At 38.7% G+C, this 22838-nt stretch overlaps 1 protein-coding gene and 1 non-coding gene across 2 annotated transcripts; one reads left to right on the top strand and one right to left on the bottom strand.

The window, feature by feature from the left end:
• Window positions 1-669: 669 nt before the first annotated feature.
• SRPRB (SRP receptor subunit beta) lies at window positions 670-21063 on the bottom strand. Its single transcript, XM_031437565.2, has 7 exons — window positions 20863-21063; window positions 20137-20231; window positions 19160-19237; window positions 16375-16457; window positions 9079-9215; window positions 6052-6106; window positions 670-2816 (listed from the first exon to the last, which is right to left on the bottom strand). Exons 1-7 carry the CDS (start codon window positions 21014-21016, stop codon window positions 2603-2605), a joined length of 816 nt encoding a protein of 271 aa, XP_031293425.1. The 5' UTR covers window positions 21017-21063; the 3' UTR covers window positions 670-2602.
• TRNAT-AGU (transfer RNA threonine (anticodon AGU)) lies at window positions 19597-19669 on the top strand. The gene has a single exon. It is a non-coding gene; the product is annotated as a tRNA-Thr (tRNA).
• Window positions 21064-22838: the final 1775 nt, after the last annotated feature.

Below are 22838 nucleotides of genomic sequence, written 5' to 3'. Positions count from 1 at the left end.
GACATACAGTCATGCCTAGTCTGCTGTTCCCTGTGACCTGACATCCCTCTTTCCACTCTGGCCATACCTGCCTCCCATCCCACGAAGAAATGGGCCTAGTTTGGCTGAACGGCCCCAGAGCCACAAGAGGATAATTTGACCTCTCATCAAAAACCCTTCCAAGCTCCCAAGGACAAGTGACCATGACCTCACCCTGGCCCACACCCACAAGAATGAGATGACTGGAGCACAGGGTTAGGAAGCTGGATGAGAGTGCCTGGGGGTAACCTGCTTGCTTACTTCGCCCTGTGAGAAAAACTGAACAGGATCTGTGGCCCAAAGGACTTAAAACACACTAAAGGCACAAGTGTTACTCCAGAAGGCCAGATCACCTGGCAGGGTGCTCCCGGGAGCCCCATGCGCTTGGTAAAGGTCATGTGAAGCATGCAGATTCCCAGCACCAACCCCGATCTGCCTCTGAACTGCATGTTCAGAAGCAGGGTCCTCAAAGGAGCTGTTTAACAAGTATCCCGGGTAATTCTGATGCACACTGACACTGGGGAATCACTGAGATCTAACGCTCCTTTTGCAAAAGATCATCTTCAGGTCTTCAGTCACTTGTCTGGTCTATTGCTTCCTCCCAGAAAGTAAAACACGTCATTAACCAGAAAAAAACAACACAAAAGGAGCTGAGAGACCACGTGCCTCTTAACGGACGTATCAAGCCATTGATTTTTATTCATGTGAGCACGTCCTATGATTATGTGAACACGTCACATTCATCACTTTCCTTTTGGGTTTCTGGTTCACCATTCTTACTAACTTCCTTAAGTTACTACTTGGCTAATAACGAAAGGTCAGGAATTGAGTCCAAGGGACAGTAAGAACACTGGCAGCAGAGGCCTCCCGCTAACCCTGCCAGGGTTGGAGTCTAACATCCTGAGGTCGGCCTGTGTCTACTTCATGCTCCGGCCACAAGGTGTGTGATGCAGGGGGCGGGGGTGGGGGCGGGGGAGGCGGCGTCCGGCATCCCCCCATTCGCAGCACAGGGAGGGGTGACAGCAGGCAGAGGCTTGGGCCATAGTGCCTGTGGGGACCACACTCACTGGGATGTCATTGGCTCCATGCTCCTCTCCCTTGAGTCTCCCCATCCCTTGAGGCTGTGTGCAACTCCTGGGGTGCCCTGTGCCTCCCCTCTCATGGCTTCCTGCACTGTTCTCACAGGGACTAGCTTCACCCTTATCCACAGCCACCTGTCCCCCTTTAAGCTTTAGTTGGCTTGTCCCTGAGTGTGTGAGGCAGGAATAGAGAGTTCGATCCCAGGTACGCTGCAATCTCAGGCCCCAGAAACTTGAAGGGAACCTGAATCCTAACACATGCTCCCAGTTGTACTCACCATACCATTCCATTCCATTCAGTTGCTTTGAGCCACACAGCTTGTTTTATTCACCAAGAAATATATTCATCACTTATAAAAGCCATTAAAAAAAAAGCCACATGTTTAAGAAGACAGCAAAGCACATCACTTTGAAAAGGCTGACATTTTTTTTTTAAACCGTCAGCACTTTAAAAATCTAGAGGACTTTTTTCATTTTGTGTTTGTCCCACAGCAGTCAAGCTCAGAGGACAAAACTGTAGCTCATCAAACAGCACATGAAGACAGCCCAGGAGCCCTCATGCCTTTAGAAAAACAAAACAGCTTCTAAACCTCCATCAATTCCCCGGTGAAGGAAAACCACTAGAACACGCTAGGCCCTTGGCATCTGGGGGTTTAGCACTTACAGTTCCATCAACTGGGATTGACTCCAGGGGTTCACAACACGGGTTTCAAACCAGCGCGCTATGAGGCTGGAGTGTGGACCGGTCACTGAGCTGACTTAGAACAGACCATCGTCAACACAGCTCTGCTGTCTTCTACCTGTCCTCACATGTCGAGAGACTATACATTTTTTAAAATTATTATTTTTGGTTTTTTTTGGAAGGGGGAGGTAATTAGGTTAATTTATGTATTTATTTATTTTATTTATTTATTTATTTTAACGGAGGTGCTGGGGATTGAACCCAGGACCTCGTGCACGCTAGGCACGCACTCTAACACTGACCTCTACCCTCCCCCGGGGAGAAGATATCGTAACTGCACCTACAAATCTGAGGATTCAGAGGACTAGATGATGTACTGCCTGTGAATGTCAAGGACAACTGGAAATCAACTGGTTCCCTACACAGACAGGTCTGTTTTCAGGAAAAAGGGACCAAAGCACCAAAGCAGAGGATAAGAAGACTTTTCAGATGATTCCATACTCTTATGATAAGATGCTCTCTGCATGCATGCCTTTTGTTAAACCTTTACCTTACATCAAGCATATGCTAGAGAGAAGTTACATTCACTTTAAAAAGAGAAGACACGTGAGTCAAATAAAAGTGACTCGCTTGAGAGCAATAAGAGAGAAATGAACCTAAAAAAAAATTCCATGCTAGTTTTAACAATAATTTGTTTCCAGAACAGGGAAACGTTTCTAACTACATTTGCACTCCGTCTTTATCAACTCCAGACTACCATGTCCTTTTCCAAAACTGTCAGTCACACACACACACAGTCACGTCTTGTGTTTGGATCTGCCCATCACGCGATCTTAGCCAGCCATTTCTCCAGGTCCTGGATGTCAGCAGAGCCGGTGTCCCCTCTTCCACCCTTGGCACTACACTCCAGGAACTCCACTTTGAGGGGCAGCTGTGAGAATTCAAATTCTTTGCCTTTCTTTCCCAGGTGAGCGGGAGCAGCGCTGGAACTGTCCAGTGTGCTGGGGGCAGCGGAACGGGTGACTCGTAAAGTATTGCTGTTGAGGCAAAAGGAAAATGAGTCAGGAAACAAAAAAAGCTTAATTTTTATATAATGATTAAAGGCCTTTAGGAAATCATATTAATTCCTAAATATTTCAGCATTCGTTTAAATACTTAATCATAAAACTGTTAATTTAGCTATTAAGATTATTGAGTTACTCTCTTGGAAAGACAGGCCAGGGGTCCAAGCTTACATGGCCAGATGACGGCAGGTCAATAACGAACCAAGGTCACACCAACCTTCTTTCAGACTGGAGCCCTCTTCTACTAGGATTTCCTGTATGATGTCGTTTTAAAATGTATTTTAAAATTACATGCTATAAATATTATAAAACTTTATGTTTCTGAAAGTTAAGTGGGGATAAATAGGGTATTTATATTAATCTCAAGTCCATCTGGATACAGAGCTCAGAAATACACAAACTGCAGGTTTTCACATCCAGTTTGGGGTAATTACTCTCCAATCTCTTCAGCCACTAAAACTTTCCCAGTTCAAGTCACTTAACTGCCACCTGCTGGCCCTAATAAGAAGTGCAAGCAACGCTCATTTGTCTGCTCCCCACCTTCCTGCTAATCCAGGAGCAGAGGACAGGGTGACAATCTGCTCTCCTACAAATAAAGCATTTCTTGGTGCTGAAGATTTCATGAAAGTTAGTAACGAATCCACAGGAAAAACTAAATACCTTGTTTAGAAAGACACACACATCTGGGAAAAGTATTTTAAAAAACAAATAATACAAAACTTAAGATATTACTTATTTCTTGGGGGAAAAAGGGAAAAGCATTTGGGGACGAGTAAATGGGGCCTTCTAAGCAAGGTGCTGGGTCTGTGGGTGTTCATTTTGGTATCCTTTAGACTCAATATATATGTCATATATACTCCCTTATATGTAAGGTATTTTACAATTAAAAAAAAACTTTAAAAGGCAAAAAAGCCAAACATCACATGAATTCAGTTCTTGCCCTAAGGCCACGTAAAAATAGTAAACTCTGATTCAGAAGACTATGAAATGCTACAAAGCTGAAGGGGCCAAATTCTTATAAATACAGGATTAAACTAAAATTAGACTCCTAATTCACCTGGTATTAACCTTTATAACTCTTTTAACATTTAATTTCGCTGCTTTATAATATTTCTTTCTGTATAGTTTTTCTATGGCTCTTTAGAGTGAAAAGCAAATGGGCTAAGAAAAATGTGTTTTAAACATGGGAAGACTTGGACCATACTGTTTGAAAAATGCATACACAAATAATAGTGATCACTTTTTTCACAAAGGTAATTCTTAACTATTGCAACAGATGTAAGACAGGGACAAAAGCTTTTCCAGACACACAAACGCTGTGGGAGTTCATCACTACTAGTCCTGCCTTACAAGAAATGCTAAAGGGGCTTTTTCAAGGTGAGATGACACTAATTAACAACATGAAAACATATGAAAGTATAAAACTTGCTGTAACAGTAAAAACATACTAAAATTCAGAATAATCTAATAAGGGAGGCAGGAAGAAACTCAGAAAGTAACGGACATTTTTATGGCTTTGATGGTGGTGGTTTCACAGGTATATGCTTATCCCTAAATCGAGGTGTGTACATTAAGTATGTATAGCTTTCTAGATAGCAATTATACCTCAATAAAAAGGTTAATTTTTTTTCTTTTGATATTCAATTTGAAGGCATGATGTCTTTGGTAAATATGATTGGCTAACTTTTCAATTATATATTAAAAGCTTAAAGCATATGGAATTAGGGAGGAGGGTACAGCTCAGTGGTAGAGTACATGCCTAGTATGCATGAGGTCCTGGGTTCAGTCCCCAGGCCCTCCATTAAAATGAATACATAAATAAACCTAAAGCATATGGAATTAAATATATTATTCTCTACTAAAAGGAAAAAAAAAAAAAAAAAAGAAACCACAGAAAATGACAGACCAGAGCTGGTAAAATTTTTCTGTAAACAGCAATAAATTAAATTTATTTTGGGCTTGTGGGTGACATTTAATCTCAGTCACATATTTTTCTACTTTTCTTCTTTTTTTCTTACTAGTCCTATAAAAATGTAAAGCTACTCTTCGCTTGCAGACCCTTAGCAGGGGTATGTCGACCCCTGAAGCAAATTGTCTTCTACTGGACTCTAACCTCCCGCGTACAAGAGCTCCATCACACTTCCTCCTATAGCCACACCCTGAGTGCAAGTCTCCGCATACACTAGATGCATTACAGGTGCTTGTTAAATGAATAAAGGAGAACGTAAATGACAGAGGGGAAAAATGTACTAAAAGTTGAATTTATACAATTTCCCCTCATTTTATTCTTTAATTAGAAGTGTCCTTACACAACAGCAATAAGAAAAAGTAACCTGCTTTATTATAATGTTGATAGTATTTTCTATGTAAGCAACCTGCTAGCTAGCTCTTAGAAAACAATAACAACAAAAACATGTTAGAGTCCTTAAAATTTAAAAGTTTATAGCTTGGGGGGAGGGTAACAGCTCAGTGGTAGAGCACATGTTTAGCATGCAGGAGGTCTTGGGTTCAATCCCCAGAGCCTCCATCAAATAAATAATGAAAATAAATTAATTAATTAACCTAATTACCCCCCCAAATCATTCTAATAGCCTATAATGAAAATGAGTATGAAAAGGAATATATATATAAAACTGAATCACTATGCTGTATACCAGAAATTAACACACTGTAAACCAACAATAAAAGAATAAAATAAAAGAATAAAATAAAACAAATGAACCAAAAACAAAAGCTTACAGCTTTTTTTACAAATTCTTAAATACCAAAATTAAGTTAAATGATACTGCTACGTAGCTTGAAAACGAAAAGGTAAGCTACAAAATAGTATCATAGATGTTTACATTCTTCCAAAGTTTTCTTTTCTTATTTTGTCAACACAAACTTTCACGGCCTTCAAATTTTTTAGTCTTTAAAATCTTTCATATCTGCTATAAATGAGCTAGAAACAATGGGAAAATAAACTGAGCCTACAGTCTCAATAAACTTGAGAACTTTCCACAAAAATTCTGAATATCTATAAACATCCACATGAATAATTTTTGTAATTCCACTAATCCTGTTGTCAGCTATTTAACAAGTACGTTTCACACTGATCTTCAGGCTAACTGTGATAACCATACACAACCAAAGATGCCAAGTGATTTATTCACATTTTCTAAACATTAAGAAGATACACAATTAACTAATAGGACTTATTCTTACTTACAGTTCTTTTTCAAGCTGCTGCTGAATTAACTTTGCTGATTTTGCCATTGTAATGTCTGTAAAGAAATAAAGACATTTTTGCAGTTTAAAGCAGAAAGGGTCTTTTCCCAAGATTTCTTGCACATATGGAAAATTCCTACTTAAACCAGTAAATTTCTCTGCCTCACCACTTTTTTAAAAGTTTTTTATTACTAGTATTTCCTGTATCAAAGTAAGCTTTATATTTGAATATTTATATTATGATAATACTTATAAATATATTAACTTAGTGACCCTAAAATTGATTAGTTCCTTCACTAAAGTTTGCCACATCTTATAGACCTTTTATATCAACCCACATATATAAGTCCAGCCAGTTTAACAAAAAGAAAAACTACCAGCTTTCTGACTTTTAACAAGAGCCCACAGTCCGACAGAAATACCCTACCTGTCATATACACCGGTCATATAATAGTAAACTAAGCACATTTCCAGCTGACTCTAAGATGGTATGTTACAGCGTCAAGTGCACATTGGTAATAAACAAGCACTGATTTAACACCAGCAGAAGCCAAATAAACATTACTTCCTCTTCTTATACTGAACAGAAGAAATAAAGAGGTCAGGGGATGATCCTAAGGCTGATTCCCGACTAGTCACTGTTACAGTTATTACTAGCTTGCCTCTGAGAAATGCACCAGGCTCTTCGTAGAATGAGAATATTAGATCTGAAAGAGGCCTATGAAGATCAAATAGTCTATCTTATTTTCATTTTTTTTTTTTTAGGAAAGAGGAGAGATTATTTCATTCATTATTGAGGTAACATGGTTTACAACATTATATAAATTTCACATGTACAACGTTATGATCTGACTTCTGTGTACACTACAGCGTGCTCACCACCAAGTTTAGTTTCCACCCGTCACCACACAGTAGTGGGTGCTGGTATCTTTTTGAGTTAGTGTTTTCATTATCTTTAGATAAATACTCAGATGGTGGAATTGCTGGATCACATGGTAGTTCTATTCTTAATTTTTTGAGGAACCTCCATACTGTCCTCCATAGTGGCTGCACCAATTTACACTCCCACCAGCAGTGCACAAGGGATCCCTTTTCTCCACATCCTCCCCAACACTGGTTATTTCTCATTCTTCTGACAACAGCCATTCTAATGGGTGTGAGGTGATGTCTCACTGTGGTTTTGATTTGCATTTCCCTGGTAACTAATGACGTTCCTCTTCACTAGTGATGAACATCTTCACATGTGCCTGCTGGCCATCTGTACCTTTTCAGAAAAAAAATCTATTCAGATCTTCTGCCCTTTTTAAAATCAGGTTGTTTGGGTTTTATTGTTGTTGTCGAGTTATGTGAGTTCTTTATATATTTTGCGTATTAACTCCTTATCAGATGTATGAATTGAAAATATCTTCTCCCATTTGGTAGGTAGTCTTTTTGTTTTGTTGATGGTTTCCCGTGCTGGGCAGAGCTTCTGTTTGATGTGGTCCCACTTGCTCATTTTTGTTTTTGTTTGCCTTGCTTGAGGAGACAGATCCAAAAAGATACTGCTAAAACCAACGTCAGAGTCCAAAACTCCCTGTTTTCTTCTAGCAGTCTTACGGTTTCAGGTCTTATATTCAAGTCTTTAATCCATTTTGAGTTAATTTTGGGCTATGGTGTAAGGAAAAGGCCTAGTTTCATTCTTTTATATATGGTTGTCCAGTTTTCCCAACACTACTTACTGAAGAGATTGCTCTTTCTCCATTGTATGTTCTTTGCTCCTTTGTTGTCAATTAATTGTCCATATATGTGTGGGTTTATTTCTGGGCTTTCAATTCTGTTCCACTGATCTGTATGTCTGTTTTTCTGCTAATACCATGCTGTTTTGAGTACCATAGCTTTGTAGTATAATTTGAAATCGGAGTATGATACCTCTATCTTTCTTCTTTTTTCTCAAGATTGCTTTGGCTATTCGCAGCCTTTTATGGTTTCATACAAATATTAGGAATTTTTGTTCTATTTCTGTGAAAAATGTCATTGGGATTTTTATAGGGATTGTTGCACTGAATCCATAGATGGTTAAAATAATGCTAATTCTTCCAATCCACGAGCACAAAATATCTTTCCATTTCTTTGTCTTCCATTTCTTTCAACAATGTTTTACAGTTTTCAGTGTACAGGTTTTTCACTTCCTTGGTTAAATTTATTCCTAGGAATTTTATTCTTTTTGCTTCAATTGTAAATGAGAATGTCTTCTTAATTTCTTTCTGCTAGTTTGCTGTTGGTGTACAGAAACACAACAGATCTCTGTATACTGATTTTGTACCCTGCAACTTGACTGTATTCATTTATTATTTCCAGTAGGTTTTTGGTGGAGTCTTCTGCCTCCTCTACGTGTCCAGGCCGCCCACCTTCAGATGTACAGACTTGTGGGTCTCTCCAGCATCCCAGTGTGCTGGGCATGGGAACCTCTGTTCAGTTACGGATGTTTTACTAGTTGCAGAACAAGAGGGAGAGACAAAGGAGACGCCTCATGCCGCGTGATGCTGACATCACTCCTAACCTGATCTTACAGGTAGTGAAGTTGAAACCTAGTTTTACCGGGTGACACTAAAAAGGTTCTCATGCTTATGAGGTTAAAGAAAAACAACTTCTGCAAACTCCCCTAGATGAAATGTGCTAAATGGCAAACTTATTTGAAAGGAGAGACTCCACCCAGTCCTCCCACAACTGTGTATCTGATAAGACGTACTGTCAGTCTGATGAACTTAATTTGGTAAAGTAAAATGATTTATAATTAAAAAAAATAAAACATGTATCAAATAACAATTGATAATCGTCACTCCTTTGTCATTCCTGAGAACAGCCTGGTAATGAGACTAAGGAAAACACAGGAGTATAAATAAATTTTAAGGCTTAAAATCCTTATGTTATGTAGCTCATTAGCAATTGTCTGTCATCCTCAGTAATAACAATTGTAGATAATTGTATTAATTCTAACTAGCAATCCCAGAAATATATCAATTATTATTGCCAGTAGACATGAGGGTACCTTGCTTATTGCAAGCAATTAAAAATGATGGTGTGTTCTTCAGACCCATACTGTCAAGGAGGACTTGATACAAAAACTCGGCCACATCCTTCACCTCTCGCTGGAAGGTTGCACTATCCACAACAAATACGATAGCCCTGAAGGGGGAAAAAAAAGAGTGAGCATGCAAGAGTGCAGTATTATACTGAGAAACAGGAGGAGGGTATACAGCTCAGTGGCAGTGTGCTTGGCATGTATGAAGCCTGGGTTCAATCCCCAGTACCTCCATTTAAACAAACAAACAAACAAACCTAATTACCCTCCCCCAAAAGAAACAAAGAAAGAAAAAGAAAAATGACATTCTCAATTTTGTCCAATTCAATCCTAATGAGTAACACAAAACAAACTCACACGCAGATGTGTGCACAAGTAATCACATAGCACAAATACTGAACAAAGGGCTACTGACTACTACTATGTATCAATGATTGTATCTAAAAAGACAACAGGAAATGATGCTTCCCCTCAAGTCCTGGAAGTTGTCATACACAAAACCATGTGATAAAACACTAGACAGATCTATGCATCCGCTGTAGCAGGAACAAACAAAAAGATCATTGACATAAAATCTGGTCAAGAAGACTGAAAGGTCGGCTGAATTTTAGCCAGACAAAAATTACTGCGGCACAGACTGTCTGGAAGTAATATATTTAGGATACGAAGTAGTGGGACAATATGCCCTAGAGAACTCAAAGTAAGCTCAGGTAGCAAAGGGGTGTGACACACTGACCTACAGAGTTTATGCTTTTCTGTCTTACAAAGAATATTGGTCCCTAAGTGGAAGACAGATAAAACTAAAAGGATAATCAAATTAGAAAGCGTGTGACCAGGTAGGGTCAAACCCAAGGCAGAAACAGTGAGAATCCTCATGTGCCAGAAATGAAGACGCGTCAAAGCTAAAGCAAAGCAGTCCAGGAAAACAGCAGGTAACAGGCCTTTGAGATGACAGTCGGAATGCCCAGGAGAATGTGCAATGGCCAATATGCAGTTGGAGAGCTGGAAATGAAACACTCTGTGCAAAGCCTAGAACTTAAAAGCAGTCTAGTGGAGAGCACTGTGGGAAAATCGTCCAAGAAGAACTGAAACACCGGGTCGCCTGTGTCACACACAGATACAGGGTATGAATTTACACCTTCTCAGGGTCAGATGCCCAAGCAGGAAGAGTCATATAAAAATTGGGCCAGACTCAATGAACCCTTATGGCCCCCAATAGAAGGAAATATGAATCCCTTCTGGAGAGAGGCGTTCACATCCTAAATCAATAAAAAAAAAACAGCAATCACAACATCAACAACAAAATCTAATTCCCTTGAATAAGGGGTCTGGATCAAAAATTACAAATCACAGAAAATAAACCATTATGAGGAAGAACCACAAAGACAGATTAATTAGCACCCAAAACTAAAAATAATGAAGCAATTGATAAAATATTTTAAACTATTTAAGAGAATAGTAGACACCATAATAAAAGAATAAAGTTAGCATAAAAACAAACAGGCTGATTTTAAAAGATAGGTTTTTAGAAGTAAAGAATAAACAAAATTAGTAACAACTCAATGGAAAAGTTAAGCAGAGAATACTCACAGTTGAAAAGCATACAGTAAACTACAAAACAAAGATGAAAACATCATACTATATGCACAGTAAAAAGACTTGGAAGATGCGATAGAGAAGAGGCAAGAAAGGCAGAAATGATATGGTTCCATGATTTAAAAAGAGTTCCCGGAGGTGAAACTGAGAATGTGGGAACAGAACTAGCTGAAAGGATAATGTTGAGAATTTTCCAGAACTGAACAGGTGACTCTTTAAACTGAAACAGCACACTTGAATTCCAAGCATGATAAAACTTAGAAATCACCCCTGAACAGAGGTTAAAAAGACAGATGAAATGACAATTAGACTGCACACCTGCTTTCTCACCTACAACAACAGATATCTGAAGCCAAGAGTAAGCCTTCACTGTGATGAAAGAAATAACTACCACCAGGATTTTATACTCAGCTAAAAGTTACTCAAAAATGAAGGCCAATGAAAAAACTTTCAAATGAACAAAAGATGAGAAACCTTATGTCTTGTTCAGCATTTCTGGAAACATATCTAAAAGAAAATTAAAAGAAAACTGAATCAAAAGGGAAGATTAAGAGTCAAGAAGTAATGGAGAAAAAAGAAATCTATATATATCCTGGTGATTCGAGGTAATCAACAAATATAGGATAAAAATATTACTGTTGGGGGTTAAAAAGGAGGAAAGAAAAATAAAATGAAAGGAAGATGGAAGGAAGATCAAAGCTACGTATTTTAAGATTCATTTAAAGAAAATTGCTATTATTGATTTTAAACTTCTGCTAAGTAATCGATGTTAAAAAGAAGGGGGGAGGGCAGAGGATAACCATGGAAAGAGTAGAAACAGCATATTACAAACCAGTAGAGGGGGTAAAAATGAGATTGAGGAAACTTGATGAACTCAGAAGGTAAGGCTAAAAACCAAGAAGTCACAGATCAATACACAGCTGACCCCTGAACAAGGTGGGGGTTAAGGACACTGACCCTCTACACAGTCAAAAATCTGTGTGTAACTTCACAGTCAGCACTCCGTATCCAAGGTCTGGCACTGGCAGATCCAACCAACCACAGACCATGTAGTACTGTAGTATATATCAAGTGAAAGAGAGCTGGGCCAAGATGGTGGAGTAGAAGGTGCCAATCTACACATAACAGGGGTCCCAGAAGGAGAAGAAACAAAAAAGGGGATCAAAATGTATTTGAAGAAATCATGACTGAAAATTTTCCAAACCTAAAGAAGGAAACAGATATCCAAGTACAGGAAACACAGAAGGTCCCCAACAAGAAGAATCCAAAAAGACCTACACTAGGGCATATTATAATTAAGATGGCCAAAGTTAAAGATTCTAAAGGCAGCAAGAGAAAAACAAAGAGTTAGTTATAAGGGAACCCCCCCATAAGGCTTTCAGCTGATTTCTCTGCACAAACATTGCTGGCCAGAAGGGAGAAGCAAGATATATTCAAAGTTCTGAAGATGAAAATCTGCAACCTAGTATCAGCAAGAATATCCTTTAGAAGGAGAGATAGAGAATTTTTCAGGCAAGCGAAAACTAAAAGAATACAGCAATATTAAACCTATCCGAAAAGAAATATTAAAATGTCTTCTCTAAATAGAAAAAAAGCAGGAAGCTATAGAAAAGGGAAAAATCACAATTGGAAATGTGATAACTACAATGAACTGCAAGAGGATGAACACGAAGATGTAAAAAGAGGACACAAAAATCATAAATTACGGGAAGGGGGAGCAAGAAAATGTACATTTTCCTTTCATTCTTCTTAAGGTATGTTTCAGCCTATCTCATTACCAGTCTGAAGCAAAGAGATGTAGTATTGGGTTAACATACTTGAAAAATAGGGTAACCACAAATCAAAAGTATACAACAGAGTCACAAAAACCAAAACCAAAAAAACCCCAAACTAACACAAAAGAACTAAAGCACAAAAGGAAAAACAGAAAGAGAAAGGAAGCAACAAAAAAGAAATACAAAATCAACTGGAAAACAAAGTTTAAAATGGCAATAAACACACCTCTACCAATAATTACTGTAATTGTCAATGGACTAAATGCACTAATCAAAGGACACAGAATGGAAGACTGGATAACAAAACAAGAGCCTACAATATCCTGTTTACAACAAGTTTATATTATATAGCACAGGCAACTATATTCAATATTTTGCAGTAACCTATAATGAAAAAGAATATGAAAAGGAATATATATGTATATCTATGACTGAAACATTATGCTGTACGCCAGAAATTGACACATTGTAAACTGACTATACTTCAATTTGAAAAAAAGGAAAAAAATAATTTAAAGTGTACAAGTAGGCTCACACAGTTCAAACCCATGTTGTTCAAGGGTCCACTTTATTTAAATGACTTTTGAATTTGCATTTATGGTGATTATAACTTAAGTTCATTTGTATCTTCATATTTTGAATGTTTTAGTTACCCAAAATACTTGATTCAAAGAGTAATTACACTGAAAATTATTTTTAAAAACTTTATAAATGAAAACAGGAAAAGAAAAAAATTTTTAATTAGAAATTAAAACCCAATTATGGGAAAATTTATCATTTCTGGATTTGTATCATCTAAGGAATGAAAACTCACACAACCTTCAGTTTCCATTCCAGCATGAAAGAAGTTGGAATTCACCACTGCATTCTAACAATAAGTAAAAAACTGACCAAACTGAAAAATCAACAGCACTTAAGAGTCAAAGCTGTCCTGTTAAGACCAGGACAAGCAAGGATGTCCCATCTCACCACTGCTTTTGCAACATCGTACTGGAATTCCAAGCTAATGCATTAGGACGAGAAAAGGAGTGAGAGGTATACAGACTAGGAAGGAAGAAATGAAAATGTCTTTGTAGCACATGAAATGACTGTCTGTGTAGAAAATCTGAAAGAATCAACAAAGCTCAGGAATTAACAAGCAAGTATAGCAGAATTGCAGGATACAAGGTTGACACACAAATGAATCGCTTACCCAAATATCAGGAATGAACAAATGGAATTTGATATTAAAAACACAATGCCATTTACATTAGCAGCCTCCAAAAGGAATCTCAGGTATAAATACATCATACGATCTATATGAGGAAAACTAAACTATGAAACTCTAATCAACAAAATCAAAGTAGAACTAGAAAAATGGAGAGATACTCCACTTCCATGGATAGGAACGCTGGATAGTATCAAGAGGTCAGTTCTTCCCAACTTGATCTATAGATTTGATGCAATTCCAATCAAAATCTCACAAACTTATTTTGTGGATACTGAAGTTTATATGAAGAGGCAAAAGACCCAGAACAGCCAATACGATACCGAAGAACAAAGCTGGAGAACTGACATTACCAACTTACTATCAAACTATAGTAATCAAGACAACATGATATTGGTGAAAGATCAATATAACAGAATAGAGTCCAAAAAGAGAGCCTCATAAATAGTCATGTGATCTTTGACAGAGGAACAAATACAGTCTTTTCAACAAATAGTGCTGGAGAGTGCAAAAAAAAAAAAAAAAAAAAAAAAAAACCCAAAAAGAGTCTAGATACAGAACTTACATCTTTCACAAAAATTAACTTAAAATGAATCACATACCTAAATGTAAACCAGAACTATAAAACTCCTAGGAAATAACACTGGAGAAAACCTAGATCATCTTGAGTTTGACAATGACTTTTTAGATACAACATAATCCAAGAAAAGAATCAATAAACTGGACTCCAATAAAGATAAAAATGTCAGCTCTACAAAAGTCAACATCAAGAGAATGAGAAAACAAGCCACAGACTGGGAGAAAATATTTGCAAAAGATGTATCTGATAAAAGACTGTTATCCAAAATACGTAAAAACTCTTAAAACTCAACAGTAAGAAAACAACTCAGTTTAAAAAGTGGGTCAAAGATCTTTACAGACACCTCACTGGACAAGATTTAAATAACTTATAAATAGCAAATAAGTATAAGAAAAGATGTTCCACGTCATATGTCATTAGGGAAATGCAAAATAAAACAATTAGATACCACTACATACCCATTAGAATAGCCAAAATCCAAAACACTGACAACACTAAACGCTGGGGAGGATGCAGAGCAAGTGGAGCTGTCACTCAGCACTGATGGGAATGCGAAGTGGTACAGCCACTTTGGAAGACAGTTTGGTGACTTCTCACAAAATTAAACACACTCTCACTATATGATTCTGTGATATCTGCTCCTTGCTATTTACTCAAAACTTTATGTTCACACAAAAACTAGCTTTATTCATAACTGCCAAAAGTTGGAAGCAACCAAGATGTCCTTCAGTAGGTGAATGGGTAAATGAACTGTGGTACAGCCAGACAATGAAACATCATTCAGCACTAAAAAGAAATGAGGAATCAAGCAATGAAAAGACCCGGAAAAACCTAAATGCACATTACTAAGTGAAAGAAGGCAGCGTGAAAAGGCTACATACTGTATGTTTCCAACTATATGACATTCTGGAAAAGGCAAAACTATAGAGATGGTAAAAAGATGAGTGGTTGTCGGGTTAGGGGAGAGAGGGATGAACTGACAGGACAGGGGATTTTTAGGGCAGCGCAACTACTCTGTATGGTACTGTAAGGGTGAATACATACCATTATACATTTGCTCAAATTCCTAGAACACACATCAGGAATGGATCCTCACGTAAAATGTAAACTCTGGGTGTTTATGACCTGTCAATTTAGGTACACTGATCGTAACAAATGTACTACTTCGGTGGAGGATGCCGATAACAGGGGAGGCTAGGCCTGTGTAGGGGTGAGGTTATATGGAAAATCTCTGTATCTCCTGCTTAATTTTGCTGTGAACCTGAAACTGTCTAAAAATAAAGTTTGGGTTTTTTTTTTTTAAATCAAATAACAGTCTTATCTATGATAGATTGCTCATCACCACCACCTTGTGGGCAAGGAAGCAACAAAAAAATACAAGCCAAGATATCTTCAAAAATAAGGAAGGAAAAAACTAGCTCATTCCATCAAACCAAAGAGTCCATCAAATAAAAGACGTATTATTATTTCAGGTACAACTAAGAAAGAAAATACTGCCAATTAAACTGTAACACTGTCAACTGTAAGTAGCATTCCAAATAGATATTAAAATGTGTCTTAAAATCCATGAGATGTGGTATTTTGATTTCCCTCAAGTTCTTACTAGTGTTAGAGACTAAAAAAGAATAAAGTGTCTTAAACTGAAGCATGAGAAATTTAGGAAATGAAAGAGTCAGTAACACAAGGATGATACTAAAAGAAATATGAAAATATTGTTCTGTATGTTTCAGGCATCAATTTTAGACAATCTAAGGATAGAAATATATAATGTTGGATTTTAATAACTTCTAGGATTCCATCTAGCTTTAAAATTCTTTATTCAGTTTTAATAATTCTACACATTATTAAATTTGTCCTCAGAGTAAATGAAAAATTTATCAACAGGATAATAAGCATAAATGCTTTCTGAACACTCTGAGAAACACTTTGAAATATTATCTTATATAATCCAAGTGAAAGTGGGCTTGCAACCCAGAAACGGCTGACCCCAGGGTCCATGCTCGTTCCACTCCAGGACACCAGGTTGCCTCCCAAAACCAGAGAAAAACAACACAGGTGTCCTTTATGTACAAAGTTCAGACAAGCTCATTTCACTTCCTACTTACCTGGCTGAAGCCTTAAACCGCTCTAAGAACTGAAGTCTCAAGCTCTCATGGCCAGGGAGGTCAATCAAGGTCAGGCTAGTCCCCTAAGGATGGCAGCAACAATATTAAATTCATGTTTCACCTTGATTCACATCCGTAACATAAATCATTCATTTCAGATCTCAGGTATTAGAACTGTAACCCAGTTAATTAATGAACCAAAAGTGTCACTGTAACTAATGAATCAAATAAATGACATATTACTATTTCAGGTACAACTAAGAAAGAAAATACTGCCAATTAATGAATCAAACAAATGTTCACAGAGCATCTCCTATTTATAAATCATTAGTGGAGGCTCTGGGGATTTAACAATGAGCAAAATCTGACGTGGTGCCTGCTCTAACAGAGCTTATAATCAGAAAGATCAACACAATGTAAAATTACATGTAAATGTAAAATTACAACTTTGATAAATGTTCTAAGGGTACATGAGAAACTGACCCTGTCTGGGGAAATTAGGGAAGTTCATGTGAGGCTGAGGCTGAGGAAATATAACAGTATGAATAAAAGCAAAATCAGTAATAAATATTCACAAACTAAATAATGTAATGTAAGGACCTACACTCCATCACATTGCATGTTACCACTACAGAGATCCCTAACCTTTATAAAAACAAAACATTCCTTCATATTTCTACCATAAGTTAATTAAAAATGTATGCCCACTAGAGAAATCATTTATTTGTTCCAACTCTGTTAATATTTTGTGTCAATTCTTGATCCAGGGACAATCATCGAACAGGGTGGGGCTGTCCCCCTACTGAGCAGGCTTGTTAAGCACCCACTTACATGCTGTTCTTTCCAGGCCTTCACTCTTGAACTCAGGTTCAATGCAGATGTGACTATGCTCAATGATAAGGCTCTCAGGTATAGCCCTAGAACCTGCATCAGACTCATGCATCACTTCTCAGATGCTCTACCTTCTCCACAGACAGCCTCAATCGCTATTCAGCAGGAGGGGGTCAGCACTATGCACAGATTTGACTTAATTACAGCTGGATACATTATGAACTGGCGCTTAGTCTGAGCAGTCTTTTATAGGTAAATATACAATATGTATTAGCCTTTTTTTTTTAAAAATACTGGTAAGAGTCTAGGGACCTCAGGCTGGGACCCACTACCACATTTCATAATCAGCACCACACCACATACTATAAACAATTCATAAGCTACAACGCTAGTATGTTACTGTCATGAGAGACTAGACGTAAAACATAAAGGGGGTAGGAGAAGAAAGAAGGGAGGAGTGTTTTACATATGCAATAGAAACATGCAAGTCTCATATGTAATGTTAAGTTTTCTAATAGTCATATTAAAAGAGAAACAGGTCAAATTTTTAAAACATATATTATGTAATCCAATGTATCTAAAATACTAGATTTAAAATATTATTTTTTAGTATATAATTTAAAACTCAAGAAATTATTTATATTTTACATTCTTTTTTTCATTCCAAATCTTCAAGACCTGGTGTATATTTCATACTTACAGCACCCTTCAACTTAAACTAGTCACACTTCAGGTGCTCAGTAGTCACACCGTGGCTACTCTATTGGAAAGTACAGGTCTAAAGCATACCCTGGAATACCCCACTTTGAAAAATCTGGTACAAGTGCCTCAAGAATTAAAGAACTCCCAAACTTGAAATTTCAAAATCTGAATCCTTGGGAGTTTCAAAAAGTCTGAGCCATAAAGAGTGCTATTATTAAAAAAAGAAAAAAAAATCTCTAAGACATTGAAAAGAATGTCTCTTTACCTTTGCTTATAATGGTTAATTCTGGAGGGAACAGAAGAGTCAGGGGGACCCAAGGAGAAAGGGAAAAGGTTCCTATGGTCAGCATTCTAATTCACCCATCTATACATCCACTCCAACCAGCCATCCACCTTCCCTCCACTCACTCACCAAATACTTCTTAAGCATTATAATCGACTTGGCAGTCACTGTCTAATTCTGGAGACATATAGGTACATAAAAAGTCCTTTCTCATGATTCCTTATTGGTACTTTTGAAATATACTCATGTATACTCTTTAACAGAGCCATTGTAACACTTTGTAAAAGCAAAAGATTGTAACAACAAAAAACTGTATGTCTGTTAATAGGTCTCTTATTAAATAAAACCTTAATTGTATGGTACAGCCACAAAATGGAATACTAGGCAGCTCATAAATCAACCAGGTAGTACTATGTATGCAAACGAGGAGGGGAAAAAAGGAAAAACAAACGCAAGTAGTATCAGCAGTATCAGTCATATTGTTAAATTTTTAAAAAAGGGGGTGGGGTGGGGGACAGTGTTAAAAAAGAAAAAAAGTTAAGGATAAACACATATAGTTATACAGCACAGACCACCTGGAAGACTACACAGGAAGAAAATGGTGAATTATTACTTCTAAGGAGGAGACTTAGACTTTTCTAAGTCTTTATATTCAAAACATAAATGAGAAGAAAAAGGCTTAATGTTCACCCTTAAGAACTCATGGTAAAGCTGGAAAGAAGACATAGAAACAAAAACTAATCAAATGCAGTGTAACATCAGTGTGCATGAGATAAAAAGCAGGGGAGGGCAGGAGTAAGTCTACTGCTTGGGTGGCTAAGAGCAGAATTTGTCACATGGACTATATTTATCCATAAAAATAAGCTATAAATAGTACCTATGCCCTCAGAGTAATTCATCCTAAAAATGTCTTTTCCTGACAAAAGGAAGTAAAATTGTCAGACCCCCAACATTCTCGAAACCCCTTACCCTGTTATTGTTGACCCTGTACGCAGCAGAGCTGTCAGTGATGGAAGTCTGAGTGTCTCTGTAAAGGCCTGTTAACAACTGTAAAAAGACAAAATAGTATGTCAGAGATCAGAGTAAACATAAATAGCAATCTAAAGTAAGTATTTTTACTCTAAGAGTTAGATCAGCTTGCAACAGCTGAAAGGGACCATACTGATTTTCTTCCCTTTGCTTGTAGAAAAATCTAATTAATTGCAAACTTCATTCCCCTCTTCCCAATGAAAGAAGGAAAAAAAACTATGATTTTTACACTATTATTTTCAAATAACAGCTTCAAGTGGTTAGTGGCCAAATTTACTGACCTTCCATTAACATTTCTAAACATCTTTGATGATTAGAAATTATATTTCTTTAGTGGAAGGAAAATAATTTATACTCTCAAAAAGAAGAGTAATGGGGGAGGGTACAGCTCAGTGGTAGAGTGCATGCCTAGTATGCATGAGGTCCTGGGTTCAATCCCCAGTACTTCCATTAAAAAATAAATAAATAAACCTAATAACCCCCCCAAAAACAAAAAAAAAGGCTATTTTTTAAATAAAAATTAAAAAAAGTAATAAGGAGAAAACCTCTGCTACTCTCTGTAGCAAAAAAGCAAACATTTAAACATGCTAAATAGACTAAATATAAACATCAGTGAAAATAAGCCTAATTAGCCCAAGATGTTGAGAATCCCCCTTCGAAAAAGTTTCTTTGACAAACTCTCAGAAGAGTTTGTCACAAAAAGAGTTTTACACTGTGTGACAATTACTGTCTTGTATCTTTTCAGCTGTTCTGGCATCCTTAGCCACAGCATGAAAGTAGTCAATATATAAAATCTTTAAATGGGATAAAGGCTAAATGTCAGTATCTGGCAAGTGCAAAAAAATCCCAGGAATAATGGGATGCCCTAAAATTTCCTATCAAGTTTAATTAAGAGAGGTGTAAATCACAGCATTTACTCGGACAAAGAGCAATGTTTTCCCGGAGTCACAAAGGCCAACAAGAAGAACGGCTCTTTGACTGCTCCTTCTGCTCCGGATGAACTTCCAGAACACTGTGGAATAGAGAAAACCAAAATTATGCCTTGATTGTCAACAATCCCCGTGTACGGTTGGGTCCGGGGAAATTAACAGAAGTCTACCACAGAACCCTTCTTTCATTCCAGAACTTACTTTCACTGTTATTACCACCATTATAATCGTTGCTGTAGTCGTTAGGAGATCCGCTGAGTGTCAGCCACTATCAACTGTCAACTTTTCCGTATCTGCAGCCCCTACCTCAACTGTGTACTACTCAAGCGCAGTCTTGCCTTATTAACTTCGTACCCCAGCACCCAGCTCGCAAACATAGAATGCTCAAACTTGGAGCAAAGACCCTTTAAGTCTAGTAGTAAGAGCAATAGAAGGCGGGGGTGCGGGGCGGGGATCGCGCTCAGGAGGAACAGGGGCTAGTAACCCGTACCCAAGGAGCAGGAAGTCACTCCGGGGGTCGCGGGGGATCCCCTTTAACATAGAGCTGTTTCTACCGCTTCAGGCAGGAGAGCAGGGTGGTATAAGGGGTGGTCTCCCTCTCCAGACGCCCCCCAGGTGCCATCTCTGCCCCGCGTCCGCGGTCTGCACAAGCCCAGTCCTAGCCCGGATCCTCGCCCGCCCTGCACCCGCCACATCCATCGGCCGCCTCTTTACCTAGCGTCAGCAGCACCGCGAGGAGCGCCACCACGACTGACAGCAGCGTCGGGTCCCTCTGCTGCAGCTCCTGCCGCAAGGAGTCCAGGTAGGGCTGGAAGGTGCCCCCGGCACCACCGCCATCCCCCACCCGCCGGGAGTCCGCGGAAGCCATGGCTGGGATGCGTGGTATCCGGCACCGCGAAAGCAACGTGGCCCTGGGCTCTGCGCAGGCGTGCGCAGCGGAGCATCACGGGAGTGGTAGTTCCTAAATTGTATTTCCTCCTTCAGAGGCCGGAATCCCGAAGGTCCTGATGGGAGTTGTAGTTCTCTTGGACTTCGGGCTTCCGCCGAAAGACTGGGCAGCCAGCCAGCCACAGGTGTGTGAGTCAAACGTCGCCGCTCTCTTCATGGTTCTTGACAAAATGATGGGTGAATAAAATGAATGACTCAAGAAATCTTTATTGAGGATTTCCAGTCGCTCCATTTGAGAGGTGAGTCTTACGAGGAACTCAAGCATTACACAAACATTTCATCTGAATATAATGTGGCACGGGGTGACAGAGGATTTTAAGTAGCGATATGAGAATGCAAGTAGGAACGCTTAGTCCATCGTAGGTTCAGAGAACAGTTCCTGGAGAAAAATGCCAGGAACTGAGCCAAGAAGGATCCATTAGCCTCTTCAGGCGTGACAGAAAAAAGGGTGCTCTGTGCAGAAGAAAGTGAGCAATTCGATGTCCCCACACTGTAAATCTAGGGCTGCAACTGAAATACCTACATTAAGGGAAGCAGCCAGGAAAATCCATAGGCGGGGTGGGGATGATTGAAAACTGCAGCTGGCACTCCTGCCCAAAGGAGGCAGCCACCACTCTGCCAGGCAGGTATGTGGGACCACGGTGGCCAGTTCTTCAGTTTTTCAAGATAAGCCAGAAAGAAAGGTTTTTAAGGGAAATTTTCCACTTTTCAAATTTCAGCAAATAATAAAAACTTGTGGCCCAAATAAAACACCTCATCGGGTCAGAAGTGGCCAGCCTAGGGGCTCTGCCGGTTTTCAGTCTCTGTCATTAACAGGTGTCTTTGCAGCATAAGTGGCAGAAGATGAAACAGGAAATGTTGGCAAAAACCAGGCCTGAAGGGAATGTGTGCTATGCTGAGGAACCTAGGCCTTATCCAGAATGCAGTAAGAATTTTTGGTTGGAGGTGAGATTGATGATTGGCAGATCAACGGAGAGCTGTGGTTTGAGAGAAAAAAGACTGGGGGCAGGGAGACTAGCTGGAGACTATTGCAGTATTTTGACAAATGAGGCACAGGGGCTGAGCCAGGGACAGAGGTAAGTGTGGAAAGGCAGCCACAGCTATGAGAGATATTTAGAAGGAAAATATATAGGATTTGGTGATTAACTGGATACGCCGAGTTAAGAAGGAGAGTTACCAAGACTGCATCTGAAGCAGTTGGTGTGCATTATTGGGAAGATCAAAGTGCTTAACATAAATTAGAGAATTCAGTTAGAGAGACTTTGGAGCTGGGAGCAGAGCAAGGATGAAAATCACCTCTCTTTTGTGTATGTGGAGTTTCCATTAACTCTAGGAAATCTAAAATCGTATATCAAGCAGGTGTTACAGTGAACGAATGTGAGGTTTCAGCAGTAGGTGCTATTTTCACTTGAGAGTCATATGTTAACAAGTGGTCATTAAATCATGGAGCTCACGAAGAGTGAGGAGGAGAGGGGACCACACCAAGAAGCCTAAGAAGGGAGAGTCAGTGACACAGGAGTAAAATATGTCCTGGAAATAGCAGCATCTCTGCAACAGATGATGAGGCTTGAATGAAAGTGGGCTCAGGGGAAACATCAGGGTGAGGATTGGGAGGGGGGTTATGGAAGCAAGACTGTAGGAGGTGGAGAAGAGGGTGGGTCATGAGACTAATTACTAATGTTAATGAGTGCTTGCTAGTTCCAGGCATTGTTCTAAATACTTTATTAATGTGTATAATCCTC

This window comes from Camelus dromedarius, chromosome 2 (assembly GCF_036321535.1).
Source record: "Camelus dromedarius isolate mCamDro1 chromosome 2, mCamDro1.pat, whole genome shotgun sequence".
Classification (NCBI taxonomy): Eukaryota; Metazoa; Chordata; class Mammalia; order Artiodactyla; family Camelidae; genus Camelus; species Camelus dromedarius.
This window is presented reverse-complemented; position numbering and strand designations above follow the sequence as displayed.